This window comes from Oreochromis aureus, linkage group 18 (assembly GCF_013358895.1).
Source record: "Oreochromis aureus strain Israel breed Guangdong linkage group 18, ZZ_aureus, whole genome shotgun sequence".
In the NCBI taxonomy this organism is placed as follows: Eukaryota; Metazoa; Chordata; class Actinopteri; order Cichliformes; family Cichlidae; genus Oreochromis; species Oreochromis aureus.
Window position 1 is genome coordinate 18,163,648 of NC_052959.1, and position 23,944 is coordinate 18,187,591.

Below are 23,944 nucleotides of genomic sequence, written 5' to 3' on the forward strand. Positions count from 1 at the left end.
TTGGGAAAAGTGGCAAGCCAATCTAAAATCATAAATGTGTGAAATATCTAGTTTGATTTTTGAGCAAGTTCATAGCAGTGATTTTGCATGGTGGTGGTGCATAATAAAGTGTTGACACAATATCAAAATTTTCGCCTATGAACTCCTTTCTCTTTCTTTTTCCATTCCAGAACGGCACACTTCAATTGGCTTGGTTTGGCAGTGCACATTTATTATCTGTCATAAATGCACTGTTGACTGCCCTCAACCTATTGTCTATAATTCATCACAGAGACCCACCATCTGAGGTAACATAAAAGCAGCCATCCGGCACTGAATCTCATAGTCATGTGCATATTAGGAGGGAAATTTTTGCTCTTGGCTCAGGCGCCATCAAAAGCATATGAATTAACTGATTTTTAGGCTTTATTATTGTAATATGGGTTTGAGGTTTGTTTGTTTATTTGTTTTTTAAAACGCACAAACGAAGGCCAATCATTTCATCGTTTGAAGACCGCTTAAATAGATACACACTGAACATTCATCTCCAACTCTTTACAAACTACTAACCACTTTATGACAGCACAATATAGAGAATATATTCTGCCTTCATCTGCTCCATGATGTGTATACTCGGGTAAAATAGGTAACAAAAACTAACAATACAACAAAGAATATAGTCCTAGGCACTTTTGTCCATTCTCAAAAGTGCATCACTGCACCCTGGTGGTAAAAGAGGGAACTGCAGCTTCAACAGTGAATAAGAAACATTCACTTTTTGTGCCTCTGGTGAAAAACTAAAGATGCATTAGGGTCCATACGTTTTTGGACAATGATTTTTATTTTTTGTATTTTTGCTTCTGGACACCACCACAGTGGATTTTAATTCAATCAATGAAGATTTTATTTATAGAATAACCTGACAACAGCAGTCGCCGAAAGGTGTTTTATACAGAGAAAACTCCAACAATCAGGCAACCTCCCATGAGCAAGCACTTGGCAACAACGGGAAGGAAAATGTCCCATTTAACAGGTAGAAGCCTCTGGCAGAACCAGTCTTGGGAAGGGTTGGCCATCCGGGTTTGCCAACCGGTTGGGGGTGAGTGGAGGAAGACACTGAAGTGCAAAAGTTTCGCATGAACTGTTAAGGAATTACAGATGTTTTTATACAGAGTCATACATTTTCAGAAGTAATGGGACAAAATAACAATTTTAAATATAAGGATTGTTTTTAACACCTGGATGCAAATCCTTTGCAGTCAGTGACTGCCTGAAGATTAGAACCCATGGACATCACCAAATGCTGTGAGATGCTCTGCTAGGCCTTGACTGCAGCCGCCTTCAGTTGCTGCTCATTTGCTTTCCTGCATTCAGTAAGTGAAAAGCGTGCTCTGCTGGGTGGAGCTCAGGTGACTGACTTGTCCATTGAAGACTATGCCTTTTATTTACTTTTACTCTTGGGTTGCTTTTATAGTATGCTTTGGGCCATTATCCATCTGTGCTGTTAAGCTCAGTGTAATTGGTTTTGCAGCATTTGATTGAATCAGACCAGGAAGTACAGCCCTGTTAACCTTACAATTCATCCTACTACTTCTATCATCAGTAAATGCTGGTGACCCTGTTCCACTGGCAGCTATACATGCCCATACCATAACACTGCAACCACCATATTTGATAGATGATGTGGTATGCTCAAGATAATGAACTGTTTTTCAGCTTTAGGCTCTTTTAGATCTTCTATGATAAGTTCTTGAGTGTAACCAGTGGTTTGCACATTGCTGTAAATCATTTGTATTTCCATACTTGAGTGCATCCATTCATTGTGGTCATGCACAATACACCTGCCTCCACCGAGTGTGTTCTTGTCTTGCTTAGGTGTCGTGAAGCTGTTTTTCATGGAAATAATTCTGCCATCATCCCTTTTGGTTCTCTTTGTGTTTTTTGGTACATTTTGGTGTTACTGACAGTCAGTCAGTGCATTCCTTTTTTTAAGACATGTATCACATTTAGCCATTGCTACAGTTTTTGCCAACTGTGTGAAAGGTTTATTTGAATTCTTCACACAGATAAGGCCCCACCTGGTCATGAAACTGCTTGCTAGTCAGTTGCCTGCAAAATGTTTGTTAAGTACCTCAAATTAAAGCTGAAAGTCTGCACTTTAATCACATTCTGGGTCTTTTAATACACTAGTGTGTACAAGAGAAAAAAAATCTAACTGTATGTTTAACCTAATCTATGAATTATATATATGAATACTAGATAAGAGGCAATAATATGATTCAGTATTCATATAACATTATTTTCATTATGACAATATGATTACAAGATTATATTGTCACAAGATGATTATATTTATTAATCATTCCATATATGGAATTTAAAAATAATGGGCATAAATACAAAAAATGGCTTCAAATGTCTAACTTGCAACCTTTTTCAATAATATCATTTTAATTTTGAACAACAGCTCAGAATATGCAGATACTCAGTTTAAATAATTCAGCCAGTCTTCACATTCAACAGACAATATATGGAAATTTTGCTTGATTAAACCCCTGTAGTTATTATTTGGAAATTAGTTAATCAACCAAATGCATCCACTCTCTCATAACAGCAGCAACACCATTTTTTGTATTGCAAAAAAAAAAAAAGAAGAAGAAGAAGAGGAAAGAACCCCCTCCATCATTGTATCATTCAGTATGCCTGACTATATACACAAGTTTTTCAAGATTTAGACATAGACATAGACTTTATTAATCCCACACTAGGGACATTAATTTATTACAAGGGTCAGGAAGAAAAATAAATTAGAGTTATATTAGAAAAATAAAAATCGAAAAATAAATAACAAGAATAGTGTACATAGACGCCAAAACACTATGTCATATACAAATTGTCATTATACACAGTAAAACAACAACAACAAAAACACCGAGACGTATGTACCTAGAGTGCAGTAGGTGTGGTAATGTATACAGATAAATACATCTGTCAGCCAGTATTTATCCTGTGTGGGTGTTCATTCGTATTATTTGACATATTTGACATATTTATTTTATAAACGATGGTGTTCAGCTGAGTGCATCTTCAGATGGACGCTTTGCATTTTCCTGGAGTAAAAGTGAAGTGACACGAGGCGACAGGACAGAAAGCTGTCTGATTGTTCTGAACGATCAACGCATCACAACGCGATTGGTCAATATCATGACAGAGGTCGGCGACGCACCAATCAGCTGAAAGAGCGATGAGACTCTGTCCATTCAGCTCTCCGCTCGCAGTTCACCGTCTTACGAGAATGGGCGTTTGAGGGTGGGGTGACTCAGCCGGAAAACAGCCTTTTTTTTAACACCTTGTAACCTGCGGATCGGAGTTCACTGGTGAGTGAGATTTGCTTTTACTGAAAATTTTCACTGTGGAATTTGAATTGAAACGTGCAACGGCGAAAATCAATGCAGAAATATGAACGTATTTAAGCGGCATTTAAGCGGCGGTCGCTGTTTTGTACCGTGATGTTGCCCGGGGTCAGGACATACGTCGGCTGTCACAGCACTGTCAAAGTAATGGCAGGAGGAAATATTAGCCAACTGTAACTTGACGGTTAGCCGGAGAAGATGTAATACTGTATTTATGAGTCACGTCTACCTTCGTAAAAGTCTGTTTAATAGCATTAGCTTGCTTTTCCAGGCAGTCTGTCATTTCTAATACAAAGTTGAGTTAGCTTCATTTATGAGACTTAGTGCAGCAGCTAGCTGCTCGGTGGCGGTGGAGGCGCTTAAAAAAATCTCGGAAAAGAGGAGCACTGTTTGGTGTTTTCCCTCCTCAGCAACCACAGCTAAAAGAAGGGCAGACGAAAGGAAGAAGGGGTCACCATAGACGAGTGTCGCCTTTTGTCTTGGGTGCAGATAATGCCCTTTCTAAATGCCAAATGAAAACTTTCTTTCTAAAGTAGTGGGTTAACAGTCCCTCAGGTTTAAGGAAAAGACTGCTCGCAGTCTAACAGGGTTTTTCTCCCTTAAATATCATCCTAACCCGTTTTTCTGGACATCATAACCTCTAACCTCTACAACCTGCAGCTCGTATTAACGGGGGTGCATTTGGGATCCTCTACTAAAGGTTGGTTAGCTCTTAATGGGGAAAGGGCAAGCACAGCTCTGCCTGATACTTCACAGCCCAGTGTTGACTCATTGCAGGCTAACGTATAACAACACTTACTGTAAGAGCATCATCTTCCAGATGTGGGCTGAGATGCTACCCCACCCTTAGAAAACCCTCAGCAAGCAGGATTCACAGAAAAAACAGCTCTCAACTGGAATACTGCTCCCATACACTTAAAGACTTCTTATGTTTAAAAAACAAAACAAAACCATAACGTATTATTCACTTATTGCTCTAAATATGACATACTGAGTAGGAATGTGGGGAAACACAAGGCGAATAGTCTTTTTACTACTAAAAAAAAAGGCCATATGGATGGTAACAAACTATATCACTCATCAGTAAATCCATTATTTATTCAATTAAATACACAGAAATTCAGAGATTTAGTAGACTATAACATATTTTAAATGATGTACAAAGCATGCAATCCACAATTACAGCTTAATATCCAGAAGCTGTTTAAAATGAGGGATAACAAATAGAAATGACGATGTATTATGATGATTATCCAGTTTAGTGTGAAGATGCTTTAACTACTGAGAGTTCATCTGTAGCTGGATTTGACATGAGCGATTTATTTCTTTTTCTTATTTAGTTCTGATTCTTTTTAAAATGTTCCTTTTTTGCTGATTTTAGGTGTTCCAAAAGTGTTACCGTAAACCTATACCCTTTTGGATTTCTCGTTAATTTCTTGTCATATAAATGAACTGAATAAAGATAAGGAATTTGCAGCCTAAATGCATTTTTACTCATAGTCTTACTCAAGTCTGACTCAACTAACATATTATTAGTTTAGTAAAACTTACGAGTTAACTTATAGTTGTACTCATAAAATTACAATTACAATGAATGTTAAATGGTAACCATATTTCCACTCTCAGTATTCCTTGTCTTACCCCATTTAAAACTATATCAAGGGATTATATAAGATTGCTGTTTCTCAAGATTATGTTACATAACATGTAATTTGATTGATGTATATCCTTTCGTTTTAGTGTTAGGGTACATCCATACTAAAAACTATGCTTTAGTTTTTAAAACATGTAATTTTCCTAATCTGTCTTGCATCCACACAGCTTAAAGAGGCACTTTTGAAAAAAAGCTTCTGACACACTTTTAATTGGAAAACTCCAGCAATGGATATTTTAGTCCAAACATGCTGATGCTTTTTGTAAAGGGATAACTATGTTCACCCCGTGATTGGGATTTTTAAAATTAAGCCAAAAAAAATCTAGCAAAGCTCACAAACCTTTTATTTCTACCGTCCCTTTGCCATGACTTAATCAAGCAATGTCGCTGTTACTTATCCACAGTTTTGGTCAGTTTACATACACTCATCATGGGCATAAATATAATGGCAATTTGTCGCTTTTAATGATTTCTTTGAACTGTTCTTTTTCCAAGGTGGAATTATTGTACACCATACATCCTAATGACTTAAAAAAAAATAGGTGCACAAGTTTGAATTTATTTTAGATTTACTCTAATCCACACAGCCTCAAACATATATATGTACACCCACACTAATGATTTGTTTAAATGTCTCTTAGCAAGTTACATCTAAACCAGATGCTTTTGGTAACCATCAACAACCTTCTGGCATATTTCTAGGTGGATATTTGACCAATCGTCTTGGTAGAATTAGTAGAAATAAATTGGTTGGTTTGTAGAGCCTCCAGTACCACTTGCGAAAAGATTTGAGTGAGTGAATATTTGTGAGCCTGTATATATACTTTTGATCCTGTGTGAATTAGAGAAAATGTGGACTTTACTCTTCCCCGTTCCTGCTCCTTTTTTATTTTTATAACCTACCATACAGCGTTTTAGGCGTTCATGTTAATGGATCTACTCTACGCTTTATTTCAGTCAATAACTATAAGTGTGTTGTTATTTTTGTTTTTTTAATGTAGTGGTAAGCATCAGCTGCCTGCGTCAGATTGCGATGATACTGTACATTTCAAAATGTTGCTCAAATGGCACTCAGACATTTTGTGCTCTGCTGTTTCACTCTTTAAAAGAATTTCTGTTCTTTATTTCAATTTCTTTTTGTCAAGTGCAGCATGGAGGAGCATCCCTCTGCAGTTGAAGTACTGTAAGCAGTAATAGACCCGGAGGATGTGTGTGTTTATATTTCACTCTTAGGCCTTTGCAGCCTGACCATATATTTAGAAAAAGCTATGCATGCTCCACCTCTTCAGGCCCTTCAGATTGGGAAGTGATAAATTTATTCCTGTGACAGCCTAGAGTTAACATTAACCCACCCACCTTGCAGTGACACGGTATGGTGGGGATACAGTTTCTGGCCACAGGGATGAGCGCAGAATTTCCTGTTTTCATGCCTTCCCTGAAGTTTGACCATGACATGCTTTCACTGTGTGCTGCTGTCAGACACAAAGCAGGCCTCTGTGCTTGTGTTGTGCCCAGTGTGCTACGGTATGGCTGTCACTTGTCAGTCTGAAAGGGCTTCTAGCATTACCATAGTGGAAAAGTAGCACTGCATGCCTGTGGCTGTCAGTGGAAGTATCTGCAATTCAGTCATTAATGAGATTAGTCTTGGTTATGCCTTGTGTTCAGCTCTGTAGGAATTTGTGTAGACTACTACACAAAGACTACTTTTGACCCAGCAGAGCAGGGGTGTCAAATTCATTTCAGTTTTGCGGCTGCTTGCATTTCAGTTTGCTCTCAAATGGGCTGGGCCCAGTAAAACCAACTACTAGCATTGTGGGCTTAGTTCCTAATATCTGATTTTAAAAAAAATATTCAGTAAATTAACAAATAATGAAGTGCAGCTTCAGTCAGTATGAAAAATAAGAGCAACCTCAGCTTTCCACACTTAGTTTACTGCCATGACATAGTCATGAACTTTTTTGTGCTCTTTAATGACTAATTGAAAGTATTGATGACTTCTTTACATTTATTTCACGAATGTGTGCCCTGTGCTGGATGTTTGACACCCTTACAGAAGAAGAACAGGGAATGTCTTTCAGGGTGACCACACAAGCTTTCTAAGTTAAATTAGAGCTTAATATTATGCATACTGTTCACTGCCTTGATTTATTTCTGTTACCGCCATGTGAGTGATTCAAATGGAAAAAAATAAGACTCATAGTGTAAATTATGGGAGCAACTTCACAGTTAAATAATATAGGAATCTGCAGCTTCAGATTAAAGCTCTTTTGTATCGGTTTCCAAATGTTGAAGCCATATTATTACTGTTGTAAGTGTACAAAAAGTAATGCATGGAATTTAAATTCACCCCATTAGTACACAACCTAATTTTAAATCAGGGCCTAACCTAAGGCCCTGATTTATACTGATGTGGACATTTGTAAGGGGCTAAAACTGATCACAGAAGGAGAAAACAACATACACCTAAAGCAATAAAACTGTCAGGAGAAACTGCTGTAAGACCTACCTGTCCTGTCCTGTGTTCTGGACCAGAAATGTACACATCCTTCAGCAAGTGACATTTCTGTCATTTGTTTGGGAAGAGTTAGCGGGTGCTTTCCAAGCTAACAAACTGACTGCACCCCCTGGGTTGTACAGTCTTCAATGCCTCAGCTGCTTCTCCAACAGAGATGGATTTTTTTTTTTTTTTTTTACATATAAACAACTGTATTGGCTGTGTATGTCTGTAAAATACAAACTGGAAAAGTTAATGTCCACAGCCTTCAGCAGATGACATAAAAGAAAAAAGGATGTGAACCACAAACTGAAAACTGATTTGTTTTCTTTTTTGTTTGTTTTGGGGTTTTTTGATTGTATGAAAGTTGTTTGCTAGTGGAGCAAGAAAGATAGGTGTTATATTCAAAAGTGCTTTCAACTGACAATATAACGAAAAGAAGAACTGACGACATTTCAGATGATAGAGAACAGATGACTACTTTCTGCACATGTGTGCACAAGTGTTCTATTTGAACTTTGGCTTGCCCTTTGGTATCTTTTGGATACAAAAAATGTTAAAAATCCATTGTCCTGTATGATTTTATAACTAAGTTAATAAAGCTCTGTATATTCACTGGCCACTTGCACCATGCTAGTACAGAACTGGATCTCCTTTTGCTTCCAAAACTCTCTTAATTGAGTTTGAGCTTTGTGACATGGTATGTTATCCTGTTGGAAGCAGCCATCAGAAGATTGGTACATTGTGGTCATAAAGGGATGGACGGGGTCAGCAGCAGTACTGAGGCAGGCTGTGACATTTAAACAATGCTCAGTTGGTACTCAGGAGCCCAAAGTGTGCCACGACAGTATCCCAAAAACGGGTTGAACCACTGATGCAATGCAGGATGGCTCTATGGTTTTGTTTTTTTACACCAAACTCTGACCCTACCATCCAAATGTAACAACAGAAATTGAAACTCATCAGACCAGGCAACATTTTTCCAATCTTCTGTTGTCCCATTTTGGTGACTGAATTGTAACCTCAGTTTGCCTTTTTGAGTCTGACCATTCTCCTGTGATCTCTGGCATCAACGAGGCATTTTCAGACAATGAGCTTTTCTTTTTCTGACCATTTATTTAGTCTATAAACTCTAGAGACGGTTATGTGGGATCCCAGTAGATCAGCAGTTTCTGAAATACTCTGACCTGCCTGTCTGGTACCAGCAGCCATATTAAATTCAAAGTTGATTAAATTGCCTTTCCTTCCCATTCTCAACTTTTTGACCTTCAGCAGGTTGCCTTGACCCCGTCTGCATGCCTAAATGCATCGAGCTGCTGCTGTGTAATGATCTGATTAGAAATTTATGTTAATGAGTAGTAGGTGTACCTAATGTAGTGGCCTGTGAGTGTACATATGGGGCAATTAAAAAGGAAAGTCCTTATATTTATACTGAAAATTGTATCATCGAAAGACAAGAAGTGAATAAAACTGGACTATATATATCGTTTTCCCTTTTTAAAACATTCATCTACACAATTAGTGTGAAAATTCATAGATTTATAACTGTGACCTCAACTTTGGCCTGATGGTGGCACCAGAGTTCTATTTAAGAGTTTCAGCTGAGCACAAAGACTGTTGACTGTGAATTGTGAGTATTTGACATTAGTCTCCAAAAGTTGAATCTGTTCATCTGGACGTAGCGTTTTGTGGGAGAAACGTTTCGTCACTCATCCAAGTGACTTCTTCAGTCTCAGCTGACTGCAGGTTTCCCCAAACCTTATAAACAGTACATTTGCATAATGACTGAAACCAGCCCACTGAAGGAACAATGGGCTGGGAGGTCAGTTCCTTAATCATAATTATGCAAATTCCCATGACCATTGATCAACAATCAGTGACCAAAACCCACTGATCAAAGAACACTTTGATTAAGGAACTGACCTCACAGCCCATTGTTCCTTCAGTGGGCTGGTTTCAGTCATTATGCAAATGTACTGTTTATAAGGTTTGGGGAAACCTGCAGTCAGCTGAGACTGAAGAAGTCACTTGGATGAGTGACGAAACGTTTCTCCCACAAAACGCTATGTCCAGATGAACAGATTCAACTTTTGGAGATTTACTTACCTGGATGATTGAGAATGCATCAAGACGATATTTGACATTAGAAGCAGTATTGTTGATTTTGACAGAAAATTGTTGGCCCCTGTAGCAGAGTGAGTGTTGACTTGAGGATCAAATTCCACTAAATAAGCCCTGCTAATGTTTAACGGAAGTTGCTCCCTTGCATTCCAGGCCAAAAACATGCTGACATGAAAAAGTCCAGTCACCTCAGGTGTGAGTTTACCTTTGGACTGATGATGGTGGTGAATAGATCGTAGGATAGACCTCAAAATCTGTACCTGTATTTCTTGCACCATCATCGTTTAAGTTTATATGTAAACTGTAAAGGCCTGTCCTCAGACTCAAATAGCAATTAGATCCTCTAAATAAAGGAGTGGCAGAGAAAATATAAGAAACAGTAGGAAAGAAATCAAGGCAGTAAAACAGAATAGCAGAAATGCTTCATCTTTGTCCTTTGAACATAGTTTGTGCATAAAATTCCTGCATCTTTGCTTAGCTGTTTTCAGCAGGTAGCCTTTTCATCATCCCTGTTAAGTACCATGATGTGTACTATTGCATTCTTGATTACTAACCATAAAAGGCTGGACTGACTCTGCTATTTTGATATTATCAGATTAATATTGAGCTATTTGCACAAATCATTATTCTTATAGTGTGAAAAAGAAATTCATTTTTAAAATAAATACAAATGAGATATTTGTATTTGTATTAGTTACATTTATTTATTTAATGCTTTTTACAGACATAAAAGTCACAAAGCGCTGTACAACAACTAAAACCACACTAATACCAATAGAGAGTGCCTCACACTTGCGTTTAAATTATATAGAGCTTACTTTTTAGACCTTATTTCTGTGTCCCATTTCACTGTGGTTGCCCAGCAGTGATAAAAGCAACACAAAACAAAGCAGTTTAACACCAACACATTGGTAACACAAACAGAAGAGAGCTTAGCAACCACAGGACTGTTGTTGTGTTTAAACCACAGACCCGTGCATACTGATTTATGATGTTCATGTGGTTTATAATTACATCTATTACACACATTTTTATACATTTTAACGTATGTTACAGCTGAATTATAAACTGATTAATTGGTTTGCTGTTGAACAGAAAATTAATCTGTCAATGTTGAAATTAGGGATGGACCTATCCTCAAATTATGGTTGATGCTGATTTATCAGATTTGTATGTATAGTCTTGTTTGTTACTCATTTCCCCTTTTGTGTCAAGGAAATCAAATCAAAAATAATGCGAAATAACAGTTTTAAAGGCTTTACATCCTTTTTATTACACTGTCTTTAACTACTTAGACAGCTTAAAAATGCTGTGATACAGCTGCCAATGCCAAATGTCATCTTATTTCATTTTAGTAGTCAATAATATCGACTGATATGTTGATGCAAAGCTAGTAAAAGCTAGCAAAAGCTAAAATGGCAAAAGGAATGCTGTTTCCAAGTAGACATTAGAATATACTGCTGTTTGTCTTAGATTTGAAGACACCACTTGCATTTTGGGTAATGGTTATTATGCACTGATATATGAAGGCCAGTATTTGTCCTAGTGGTTTGTATCAGCATATCAATGATCGAGGCGGTCGGTTTATATTTTGTGTCACATCACTTTTTGATGGCTCAATGATTAAAAAAATGTACTAAAGAGCTAGAAAAGTATAAAACTACCTTTTTACTTTTTTAATAAGGCCTCAGAGCAAAGTTCCTGGTTCAAACCCACTGGTTGGGGTCTCTCTGGAGTTTCCCCAGTGCTTCCAAACACATGCATGTTAGGCTAATTAGTTTAGGGGAGCTAATGATTTTAAACTGTCCGTAGCTGTAGATACAACGATGAACAATTGCCTATCTGTGTATGTATGTGTACCCTGGCTTTCACTGTATGACCACTAGGGTAGACTCCAACCCCCCTGTGACCCCAAATTCGGTTAGCGGTTTAGAACATGGATGGATTGCTTTCTTTCTCTGGAACAAAGGGGGAAATGACTATCGTCAATAGCATCATTTTGATTTTCACATTAGCTTCACAATTGGTACATCCCAAATATCGAAGTGTTGTTTGTTTTGTTTTTTACTGATTGGACATTTTGTGATTAAAAAATAGATTCCTCGGTTCATTTAAAAAGTAAAATAAAATGTACTGATGATGATGCTGAGTAATTGATGTTGATTAGATCGATAGTTTGCATACACGCATCATGGTCATGAGGGTTATGCTAATTTGTAGCTTTTAAAGATTCATTTGAGCTGTTCTTTTTCCAGGGTGGAATTGTTGTAAACCATAAATCTTTAATGACTTTTAAAAAACTAAATTTTGTGAACAGGTTTGAACTTATTTTGGATTCACTCTAATCCGCACACCCTCAAAAATATTCATACACCCCCCACTAAAATTTGGTTATATGTCTCTTAGCAAGTTGCTCTTCAACCAGATGCTTTTGGTAGTCATCAACAAACTTCTGACATAACTCTGGCTGGATATTTGAACACTTCTTGCCAGAATTGGTAGAGTTGTTGGTTTCGTGGCACAGACCCAACTTTAAGCGTAGTCCATAAATTTTCAATGGCATTGAGGTTTGGGTTTTGGAAGTCTATTCGAGTCTATTTCAGGTGAAGTTGTACAATTTGGAGGTAGTCTTCCTTCATTATTCTGTCCACTTTGTGCAATATACCAGTACCTCTAGAGTTGATGCCCCAGAACATAATGCTACCACTACCATATTTTAAAAAAATGTATGCTGTACAATATTTCCACCCTGGAAAAAGAACAACTCAAAGAAATCATTAAAAGTTAACCTGATATTCATGCCCATGATGAGTGTGTGTAAACTTCTGACTGAAATTCAAGAGGTTTTGGTGTTCCAATAAAGTAAAATCCCCAGGAATGTTTATTGGGGTTTAATCAACTCAAAAAATGGTCAAAAACTGACAGGAAATGCATACACTTCTGTTAGTAAGGTAACAGACTCTTTGCTTTAACTGTATGCGCACAGTCCCCCTTCTCCACGGGCCCATTTTCAGCCAACAAAACAACCTCTGATTTTCATGGACATAATTTAATTGATTCAATCACGTGGTTAGTAATCAAAACAGCATTTTATCACACACCATGAATGGACATGATTTCATCACTACCACCGGGTATCGTTTGCGTACATCTGCTTTAATACCACTCAGCTATCTGATGATCTAAATCAAGGTGAAGTGGGTGTGCTGCGTCTTCCCTTTAATCCCATCTCTTCTTTTTAGCTGATTGGTTGTCGCCTCTGAGTTTTTTTGTTTTTTTCTTCTTTTAATAAATGGCCTCGCCGCACCTCAAAAAGCGACGAGCATCACACATCGATCTGACCTCCCCGGCGATACTTTTCAGCACTCAAGTAATCAATGAAATTTTGGTGTACTGAAATAGCCCACCATAGGGAAAACAGGCAGCCAACCCCGCGAGTCACGTGGTACAGGGAGCAGCAACGTCATTAGGGCAGAGATTTGTGAGGAATAAGCAGACAGAAGGAGAGAGAGCCCCGGAGGTGCGGTACTTTCTTAGCATTTTGCATCGTTCCTCTTGCTTTTTTTTCCTCTTCCCCCCTCGGCCAGAGAGAGAACAGAGTTTCTGTTCAACATTTTAGAGACCCAAATGCCCGGTCCCACCCAAGCCCTTTCCCCAAATGGAGAGAATAACAACGACATCGTCCAGGACAACGGAACCAACATCATTCCTTACAGGAAAAATACAGTGCGAGGAGAGCGCGCCTACAGGTAAACCAGTGAAATGTCGCATTTGGTTTGATGTCAGGAAAAGAAAATCACACCGCTGCAGACCAAAAAAAAAAAAAAAAAAAACCGCAATCCGGCCTCCTCCTCTTCTTCGGCGTTTTCCTCCCTGCACCCATCCGCTTTTTCCCCCCACTCACCAATCACACTCCCCTGTCATGTTAGCCCTCTGTGCCCGACACTGTGGCGTAAATCGCTCTTAAGTTAGCTTAAACCCTCCCCCTGCTTCTCCAGTAGCACCCAAGCCACTGCTGGGACTAGCATGTAACGCTGTCAACTGTTTTATTGTATTTGGTGGTGCGCAATGGCACAGGCACGTTTTTTGGAGGAGTGGGTCCAGCTTGTCAGATGACAGGACTACACAGACAGCTCCTCCTGTTCCTTCTGCTGCTGCTAGAATATTCCCATCGTGACTTGACACTCCGCAGCTACTGAATCCCCCCCACTGTCGCCATTAATATGTGTCTGGGTGATGTTGTACTGTGGGTGTCTGTAAGAGGGGGACCCTCTACTAAGACTTGCCGCACAAGCCCGGTTTCTTCTTATTGAATTGAAGCATCAAGCCCAGCCCTGGTGTCGGCAGGCTATCCCTGCAAGGCTAACAAAGCATGCTAAGCGGCGCATACATCCGCTTTGTTGACATGGAGAGGGGCTGGCCCAGTTTCCTTCCTAGAGCCGAGGCTCTGCTGCTGCTGCAGTAGTCTGATAACCCAACTTTAACGCTGAATGGTTGTGGTTATTATTATGCTGCATATCCTGGTGTCTGTTTTGAGGGGGATGATTTGGCACCATATTATGGCGTTTATACAACCACCAGATGGGTGTTTCTTTTAATGCAGCTGTTCCTGTCTGTGAAATGTAAAAATTAGAATCAGTATTGAGATCAGCTCGATTTCTTGCATTCGGGACTGTAGACCTGCGCACAGTCTTTGGAGAACTGAGATTGTGGGTTTTAGAGAAGGCCTCAAGGCAAAAACAGCAGTCAGTGAGAAAATAAATGCTTTATCTTGCTTTCGTTGCTGTTGGAAGCCAATATTGTAGTTGAATTTAGTTTTTTTTTTTTTTTATTCATTGCACAGCTTTGCTCCTTGCACAGGAAGATTATAAAGCTGCATTAATATGTGCAATGACATATTTGCATGTTTATATATTGCTGATTGTGTTTTAAAGAGCTCATTTCCATTATTATGATGCTCTGTTGCAATTCTCTGAATGATCATTTTGTCATATTTCAGATATTCTCAGGTGGGATGTCCACTCATGTGCAGACTTTCCTTCCAGTGTCTCACGCTAAGAGTTAACAAATGAATTAGGAAGAAATGACTGTTTTGTTGACTTCTTTTAAATGTGTAGCTTAAGGGTCAAAGTTTGAGTTTACTGATGTATCTTTGGCACATTGCATGCTTCAGTATGGAGGCCTGAATGCATACTGCAAGTAGAGCAGGTGCCCTGAGGCCTCCAAAGTCACAGTTTTGCAATCAGATCAAATCTAATCAGGCTTTGCAACAGCTTCTATCTGCTCCGCTGTGCAGGAAAAGTCCAATTAAAATATCCCTTTTTCATCCTGCAATGTATTATAAGTATCTACAGGAGATCATCACCTCACTCAGTCATTCATTTGGTTAAAAAAACCCAAAACTGCTCAGATATTTTAAGGAGCTTGGAAATAAAGGGACTGGACTGGAGTGTAAAGCAAAGAAATGTTTATGCTGAGATAATTGAATCTGCTTTGAGTTTGCAGACAAAGTTACCCCCACAAACCCAGGGTAATTTCTTGAATTTATTGCTGTGCTTTTGTCCCGTGTTCCACCGCTGTGTGGGTATTTTAATGTGACTTAACTTGTTAAGCAGATAGTCTTGCATACAGAGATCATTTTGCCCAAGATAACATTGATTCATGCCAGATTTCATTCTCCAAGCCCAAACTTGTATTTCCAAAATCAAACTGTGATCTTATCTGCCCCTCTACTGCTTTGTGTTATAGTTTGCCTGACAGTCTTTGACAGACTCTTAGAGAGGGCTCTGGACTCTGTGTGTCACACCTGAGGACGATAATGTGGACATTAGTACTGTTGACATGTAGCAGCCGGGGGTCGGGTGGCATTGGGGGGGTTCAGAGTATGTTTTATGCTGCTGGGCTTCTTTGCGGGTCAGTCTGGGCATGTGGAGAAATGCTAAAGATCATCTCATGTGCTATGTCTAGATGCAGCCTCACTGTTGTGGCTGAAGATTTTATTTAAGAGATTATAAAATTCAGTGTAGTTTAACTGATTGGACTAAACATGAGCAAAGCAGTTAGAATTTGTTTGGCCAGTGGTTGTCTAATTAAACTGTCCAACAGCTCTTTTTTTTGTGGCCTGTTTTAGATTTTAAAGTTTTGAGACATTATTTAAATGTATTTGATATTCATGTGAAAAGGAAATGTGATTTAGATATTCTCTTTGTGTTTTGAAATAATTTAAGCTGCGTCGTGTTATTGTATATTGAATAGTCAACTGAATTTGCTTTAGTATAAACAGTTTATTGATGTTTTTTTGTGTATTACTAATTCTTATTTCACTTTCATAGGGACTGCAGATAGCTGAGTCTCTGAGGAGACTTTTTTTTTTTAATACATCGTTTCGCAGTAAATAGCAGCTTCTTGTCACCATGTCTTAAAATCTTAACCTATTTGAAAAGTTGTCCCATTTTTGAAGACCAACAAACTGACTTGAGACAGAAAGAAATAGGACATCTATCACAGCAGCCTAGCTTTTGTTTTTCAGTGTTGTTTCCTTTCTATTGCAGTTGGGGGATGGCGGTCAACGTATATTCTACCTCAATAACCCAGGAGACTATGAGCAGGCATGACATTACTGCCTGGGTTAACGATATCCTCTGCCTAAACTACACGAAAGTGGAGCAGCTCTCCTCAGGTGAGAACAGACGGAGCTTTAAAAAGAAAGACAAAAAACTGCTCTTCTCTCTCGCTTCAGCTCATCCTCTTCCTTCCTCCTCCTGTGCCCGAGTCACTGTCTGAAATGGGGGGGCGTGTTTTTAGTGGTTGGTCTTCGCCTGAATAGCTTTCGGTGTAAGCTGGCGGTTAAAGCAACCTGTGGAAACATGTTCACCTCTCCCTGGAAGAGAGTTGTCTATAAATAAACTCGCAGCCCTGCCGTGTGCTCTCCTGCTGTGACCAAGTAATCCAATTTCAATCACCCTCTGCCTACACAAACACATGCACACCCACCCCCCTTTTCTCAGGGTGTGGTTTGGTTTAGATGGTTTCTCATGAGCTCCCTGGTTGGGTTCATGTGAGCTTTACCTAAGGTTGAGCTGGTGTCCTCTTTTCAAATGGATCGCTGAGCTTCAGTTAATGTGAGCCAAGTTAACGTGAAAGCTCATTAATATTTGTCTTTTTAAAGAAATGAGGTCAATGATCTGGACATGAAAAGCCTCACATGTGCAAAGGCAGGCATTAAAAATAAATCGTAGACTGTGTGCAATAACATAAGATGTACTTTATTTATCTCCAAACTTTGTGAATGCTTTATAGTATATAGATCAATAAGATAAAATGCGCTGTGACAAAACCGGTCATTCAGGAGGGAATCTGAGTACAGCTGCTACTCCTCTGAGCAAGTTGAGGTGGTTCACCTAGGATGACTCCTAGGGGAAGTGTTTTGTACATATCTTGCTAGCAGGACGGACCCAGGACACGCTGGAAAGATTAAATAATAAGTAGTAACATAATACAACAAAGTAAAATATCTCAAATTTAACCAAGAAAAGAAAAAAAAAAAGCTGGCTAAACGTAGTAACAACACAGTAAATATCAAATCACATTCAAGTGACTCAGTATAACAGTGCAGTGCAATAAAGTTGCTTATTGTACACAGTTTTAAGTGTTGTGACTGCAGAGTTTATTTAAGCTGTTAACATGGGAGAACAGATGATTCCCTCCCCGACAGACGTGTGTATTTTAAAGAGTTATTGCACAAGTAGAAAAGATTTCCTGTAACTGTGGCAGCACAATCAGTCTGTTAGAGAGTAAGTGCTGCAGAGGGTGGTCAGGATTATTCACAATATGTTTTTTCAGTGTTCTGCTCTCCATGATGGCTTCAAATGGGGCATTTGAAGCCCCCCCCTTATATAATTATTCTCGTGGTGCTTAACTATTTTTATTATTATTAATTCTTTAGGAGCTGCTTATTGCCAGTTCATGGATCTGCTCTTCCCTGGCTGCATCAGTCTTAAGAAGGTCAAGTTTCAAGCTAAGCTAGAACACGAGTACATTCACAATTTCAAACTGCTGCAGGCATCCTTCAAAAGGATGAACGTGGACAAGGTGAGTGTCCTGAATATCTTTGACCTTTTTTTTTTTTTTTTTTTTTTTTTTTTTTTAACCTCGCTTTACTGTTTGGGGGTTTTAACAGAGTATTATTTTTGTTCAGATTATTCCTGTGGAGAAACTGGTCAAAGGCAGATTTCAGGACAATCTTGATTTCATCCAGTGGTTTAAGAAATTCTTTGACGCCAATTACGACGGCAAAGATTACGACCCAGTTGCAGCCAGGCAGGGTCAGGATGCCATCCCCCCGCCTGATCCCGGTGAGCAAATCTTCAACCTGCCAAAGAAGTCTCACCATGCAGCCAGTTCTCCTACCGCAGGTAAGATTCAACTGATGAATAAAACAAAATGAAGGTTATAAATTATGCATGTATGCTTACTTTTATCTGCACATTATTTTTGACACCTTTGCACTAAATGTATATGGTATCAAATGGCTAGACTGTTACTTTTCCTGCTCATATATCACCTCCTGTGATTATCGGGTCTGATTTGTCAAGATTACACTCAGATATGGTGACAAGCGAACCTTTATTCATAAATATTTCTTCGCTGCAGGAGCATCTAGGTCAACCTCTACTACTCCTAAGTCTTCAACGCCAACATCCAGACCCTCGTCCGCCAAAAAGATCCCCGCATCCGTGTCAACTCCTGCCAAAGGAGAGAAAGAACTGGAAGCACAAGTCACACATCTTACTGAGCAGGTACGTCTGTGTAAAGCTCAATTGTGAGCTTTTCCACGTGGCTTGCATGCCTCCTTCTAGCACAATCTGTGGTCACAGCTGAACTGTAGTGGAGGCCTCTGTGAGTGTATATATATACCCACGCCCCATATTTGAATTATGCTTACAAAGGCTGATTCAGTGAACAGAAAAAGCAGCAGTGGAATGTAAATGTATCAAAATGTGTCCAGATGTGCTTTGTTCCCAAGTATTTTTTTGTTAATGCTTAAATTTATGCCAAATTGGTGTGTGTGTGGATGTGATCTAATGCAGGGGTGTTAAAGGTTTTTGTTGTTGTTGTTGTTGTTGTTTTTTTTTTTAAACCTTTCAGTTGTAAAGGGCTGATGGGGTATTGTCATAGCCCTAAGAGAATGAGGCAATGTAGGATTTTGAACATGATACCTATTAAAAATCTTGGATGAGTTTGAATCTCAGTGACCTCACCCTCAAGGTAAAGGTCAGAGGTCAAGTTTTCTGAAAATCTTTTGAATGCAATATCTAAATAGGAAGTCACCTAGCATTTTTAAAATTGTTACTCAATGTTATTGTGACTCAAATAACTGGATCCTGATTTATTAACATCATAGAATGATAGACTGTAGAATTTATTCTATGTTTATCTAAGGGCCAGTTCATGCTCACTGTTCTCACCAGATGACAGAAGTGACATCACTTGCACTAAGGCAAGCCGTGCTTTGGCGTTTGTTTGGTTTTTTTTGTTTCTGTTTGGTTGGTTGGTTTTTTTTCGGCCAGCCGTGCACCTTTTCAGTTTACGTAGCTTTGGATGTTTGCCATTGCAGCCTCAGCTATTTAAAAAATTGACAAGCTTGAGGCAAGGCTGTCTATATGGGCATATATGTGACACGTGGATGCAGGAGCACAGGGATTCCCATATGGTACAGAACTCATGTAAAGAGATTTCTGCAGCAGTGCTGGAGAAGATCGCAAAGAGACAAAAGCGCCACAGTGACGAGTAGAAATGGACGTAGCTGTGAAATATCCGCACATCGGTGTGAGAAGTGACCAATGCGGCGAACATAAATATGGTTTAAGACTCTGTCTCTGTCAGGTTGTCAGCCAGCTCCCCTGCACTGAATCTTCTCCCATATATTACTGCGGTGATCACTGTGTAAATCAGTCTGCATGAAGCTGCAGAGACACACAACCACTAATCAATGTGAGTTATATTTGTTGTGTCGTAATCAGTTGCACTAATGGAAAAGTGCCCGTCACAGTTGGCATCGTGTTGGAGTTGATGTGAAACTGAGTCTGAATTTACTATGTATATATTTTTGAATGGAACTAAATTTGAAAGACGGAGTCATTTCATGTTGAAGTACAGTCGTTAAGTGCAGGAGTTTTGACACATTTTTCACTCCAAATTGCCCAAATTTGTATTACTGGGTCTAATATCACAGATTGGTAAGTAAACTGTCTTACCTCTTTGATAAGATACAGTTTTATCTTCAGTTGTCTGCATGTTGTCCATCCAGGCTTTTAACCGTTTGGTCGTGGTTGTGGTCCAATGTAAAATTGGTTGGTTGGCCCACACTGAATCAGGTTGGTAATCAGTGTGGGCGAATGACAGAATAAAATTGCTGTTTTCTAGCTTCCTGGCATGGTCCTCACTGACACTGATTCGTGTTCCTCGGTCCACTGGATTAAAATGGAGGGTCGTCTCTTCATTTACTCGTTGCCATGGTGAATCTTGGTATTGGAGCTCCATTGATGATGGCTTTTCTTCTGCTTTACATAGACTGAGAGAGAACATACTCTTATTAATGGAAATCAGTTGAATTGACTCAGTTAATAACTAATAGCTGTGATCAACTTTTGTGGCACTCAAAACTCAAACTGAGTTTGTTAAACCTAATTTCTGGAACATGGCCAGAGTCGCCCCCTGCTGGCAATAACAAAGGGTGCAGGTTTAAGGCACTTGTACATTTCACTTTTCAGACCTGGAGCTACATCAGTCTTTTATATAAATCCACTTCTCACTCTGTGGCTAGACTAATGGTTCCTTAGAAAGCTGGTATAGCAATAGGCTGTGATTAATGTTACACTTGACACTTCATATTTGCAGATTCAAAGTACTATAGATTTAAAATCTTAGCAGACGTTCAACTTGTTTCCAAAAATTAAAAATAGTACTGAGGCATTTTAAAGGCACTGTATGTGGTTGGGTTACAAAAAAAAAAAAAAAGTGCATACAAAGCTGCTAAATGCTGTGTGTATATTGTGTAGTTGTTCCACTCTGAGATCCAAAATGTTGCTGGCTGCATTAAATTTGGTACAGTACATGTCAGATTCAAGCCAAGGATTAAACTAAGAAGAAGCAGGCTTGGAGCTCTTGTGCAGTGACCACAAGCCAGACAATGCTGCCAGGCAGCATTTGATTTTTTTTTTTTCATTTTTTTTTATATGTACATTTGTTAAGCAGCAACTGGTGAATAGAAGACAAAGGCTTAACTGATCAGTAGATCCTTTACTGATATAATGATTGCATTCAGTCATTCAGAGCTGCTCTAGTGCTCGAATCACGTGTAACTGAAGACAACTTGTATCAGTTAAACAGTTTATCTTGAGTCGCTTTCTTAGAAAGAATCATTCGGATCAGTTTTAATCAGCTTTGTGTTGCTCCTCTGCTTATCTTTTTACTTTGGGAGTCTAACCAAAGTTCGGAGTTTGTGTGTTTTGAAATGCTTTAACATTTATTTTTGCAGGTGAACACACTAAAATTGGCACTGGAAGGAGTGGAGAAGGAGCGGGACTACTACTTCAGCAAGCTGCGAGAGGTGGAGCTGCTCTGTCAGGAACAGGGGGAGGAAAACGCCCCGTTTGTCGATCGGCTAATGGAGATCCTGTACGCCTCCGATGAGCAGGTCTGTCCGGGCCTTTAGATTGATCCGAGCAGGATTCAGGGCTCCTCGTGCTCATTCTTTGTTGAGGAAATCATGTGGATTCAATTCAGTGTTTCTGTGCAGTCACATGCGCTTGCCTCAACTCTCTCTCTTTTCTTTTTTAGGAACGAGGGGAGCTAGCTGAGGGCGACGGACAGGAAGTGGACCAGCAAGCCCACGAGGAGGTGCCAGACGATCAGCAGGAGGAGCAGGATGAATACTGACTGCCATCATCCTTCACCGCAGTTACACCCCACTCTCTCTTTATTTTTTTAATTTAATTTTTTTTTTTTGACTATGTGAGAACTGTTAAAGGAATTTTTCCTCATTTTTATTTTTCATCCTCTCCAAGACTGAGCACATGAAGAAGCCTCCTGAATAGAAGCACCATCACAGGTTTTTGTTTGGTTTTTTTTTTGTACCCCTCTGCTCACTGTTCAATGTTTCTTGTGACTTTTGGTGAACTGCTGTGGCGGGTTTGTGGCGATAACCTCCACCAGCGGACAAGCTCAGACCATCAGAGGACTGTGTGGGCGCAAAGAATTCAAATCCTGCAGTAGATGTGATGAAATGCTGAAGTTTAGACAGGTAACCCCTACCTGTCAGTGCAAGTGTTAGACTCCCTGCTATTTTTTTTTTCTTTTTTTTTTTCATATCAACAATATTAATCATAAGAATGCAATAAGCAAAGCCCTGGAAGGGCTCGTAGTAGCTCTTATTTAACCTCCTTCCATATGTTGCACTGACATTTGACTTCGTATTGGACAATCTGTCCATAGACCCTCACCGTATTTATTATTGTTGTTGTTATTAAGCCTTAGGAATAGTGCAAGGATCTGAATTGCATCCTCGTGAAGGAGGATAATAAAATGTAGTTAAATCCCAACTGTATGACTGTGTCACAGCTGTCATTACAAATGACAAGATTTCAGATAATCAGTGTGCTCGACTTAGAGTTTGTTCCCACCACACAAGGTGGTTTTAGTGATAGAGATTTAAACCGTAAACATAGGGAAGGAAGAAACATCATTGTGGAGTAGTCTTATTATGAAGCAGCAGTTTTAAGTTGTAAACCTCCGCTGGAACTGTTGGGATATTTTTTATTATTATTATTTTTAATCACAGGTCTTAGGGAGATGTCAGTTCACTGAGCAATTTGTTACACTATATTCCAGTAAGTACATTGTATACCCTTTCTTAATATTGCATTTACTAATATTGAACTGGGCAGTGCACCACGATGCTTTAGTCATATATTATTGTGTAAATGAAAAAGAATGTAAACATGTACTGTCAATAATTAATGAATGGTAAATGTTTTGTTTTCTTTTTTTATGTCCCACTCATTATGCATTCCCCGACAAAAAATCGTGTTGCATGTTTGCATTTTATTTGTGAATAACTTGACCTGCTTTTTACATATTTAATAAAAAAAAAAAAAAAAACATGTTAAGTGAGCTTTTGTATGTTTAACCTGCTCTTTGAAAGATGTTGAGATTTGAATGGATTTGCTGTAATAAAAATCACCTTTTGAGTCCACGGGAGGTTGTTGTCCGTCCATCCATTTTCTTCCACTTACTCGGGGCCGGGTCGCAGGGCAGCCGTCTAAGCAAAGAAGCCCTGGCCTCCCTCTCCCCAGCCACATCTTCTGGCTTATACAGGGAAACACAGAGGTATTCCTAGGCCACCCAAGAGATGTAATCTTTCCAGTGTGTCCTAGGTCTGCCCCGGGGCCTCCTTCCAAAATCACCACCTTATTTTGGTGGTATTTGTTTGTCCCAGTTGTCCTAGAGGCAACGTTGTCATGGGGTCTTTTGTTGCTCCCTGGTAGTGTCTCCCAAGGTCACCTGGTCCTGGGTGGGGGCCAGATGAAGACCGATTCAGTCCCATGAAATAAAAAGAAACCAAATCAAAGGACTAGTCTACCCTGGCTGGGACAGTGTTACCCTACTCTGGAGCCAGTCCTGGGGGAGGGAGCTTAAAGGAGAGTGAAGAGATTACATGTGTCCACTGTCATGTAGCCCCACCGCCTGCAGGAGGTGCCGTAGGGGTCAGTTAAGTAAAATGTACTCAATCCTACTCACTATGCCAATTTTTTTTACTTGTTACATTAACCTGTATATGTCAGGTGAGAAAGAGGGGGTCGCACTAGAGACGAAACTATGAAACGGGAAGTAAGAACATAACTAAATGGGGAAATAGGAATCGGCTCACACGAGCCAACACTTAAGCGAACACTTAACTACAACAAGAACTAAAGATGCCAGTATGCTCAAGAATATATAAAGATCTATGAATGACAACCTAAAAAGCTTTAAAAAGTCCCAGTCGTATCCAGTATCATCACAGAATGACCCTAAATTAATTTAGCATGACCTGAGATTTAGTTTATTCTGTAGCTGATTTCAGACAGAAGGAATTACAAATTGAAATATCTTCATTTTCCAAATTATTTGGGGGCTTTAAAGGGATAGGTAGAAGGTATAGGACTTCTTTACATCTGTTAGGCTGGCACTGAGCTTTGTTCTTCAACTCTACCAGTTTCTTTTTGGAGGGTTTTCTGCCAG

General features: G+C 39.3%; 1 protein-coding gene across 2 annotated transcripts; it reads left to right on the plus strand.

Moving 5' to 3' along the window:
- Positions 1-3,273: 3,273 nt before the first annotated feature.
- Positions 3,274-22,921, plus strand: mapre2 (microtubule-associated protein, RP/EB family, member 2). Of its 2 annotated transcripts, none has more exons than XM_031737785.2 (7): positions 3,274-3,356; positions 16,213-16,340; positions 17,607-17,752; positions 17,859-18,075; positions 18,314-18,459; positions 21,201-21,359; positions 21,503-22,921. In XM_031737785.2, the coding sequence occupies exons 2-7, from the start codon at positions 16,220-16,222 to the stop codon at positions 21,599-21,601; spliced, it is 888 nt and encodes a 295-aa protein (XP_031593645.1). In that variant the 5' UTR covers positions 3,274-3,356; positions 16,213-16,219; the 3' UTR covers positions 21,602-22,921. The 2 variants fall into 2 exon arrangements, with proteins under 2 accessions (XP_031593645.1, XP_031593644.1); XM_031737784.2 differs by lacking the exon at positions 3,274-3,356 and adding an exon at positions 13,119-13,410.
- The last annotated feature ends 1,023 nt before the right edge of the window (positions 22,922-23,944 follow it).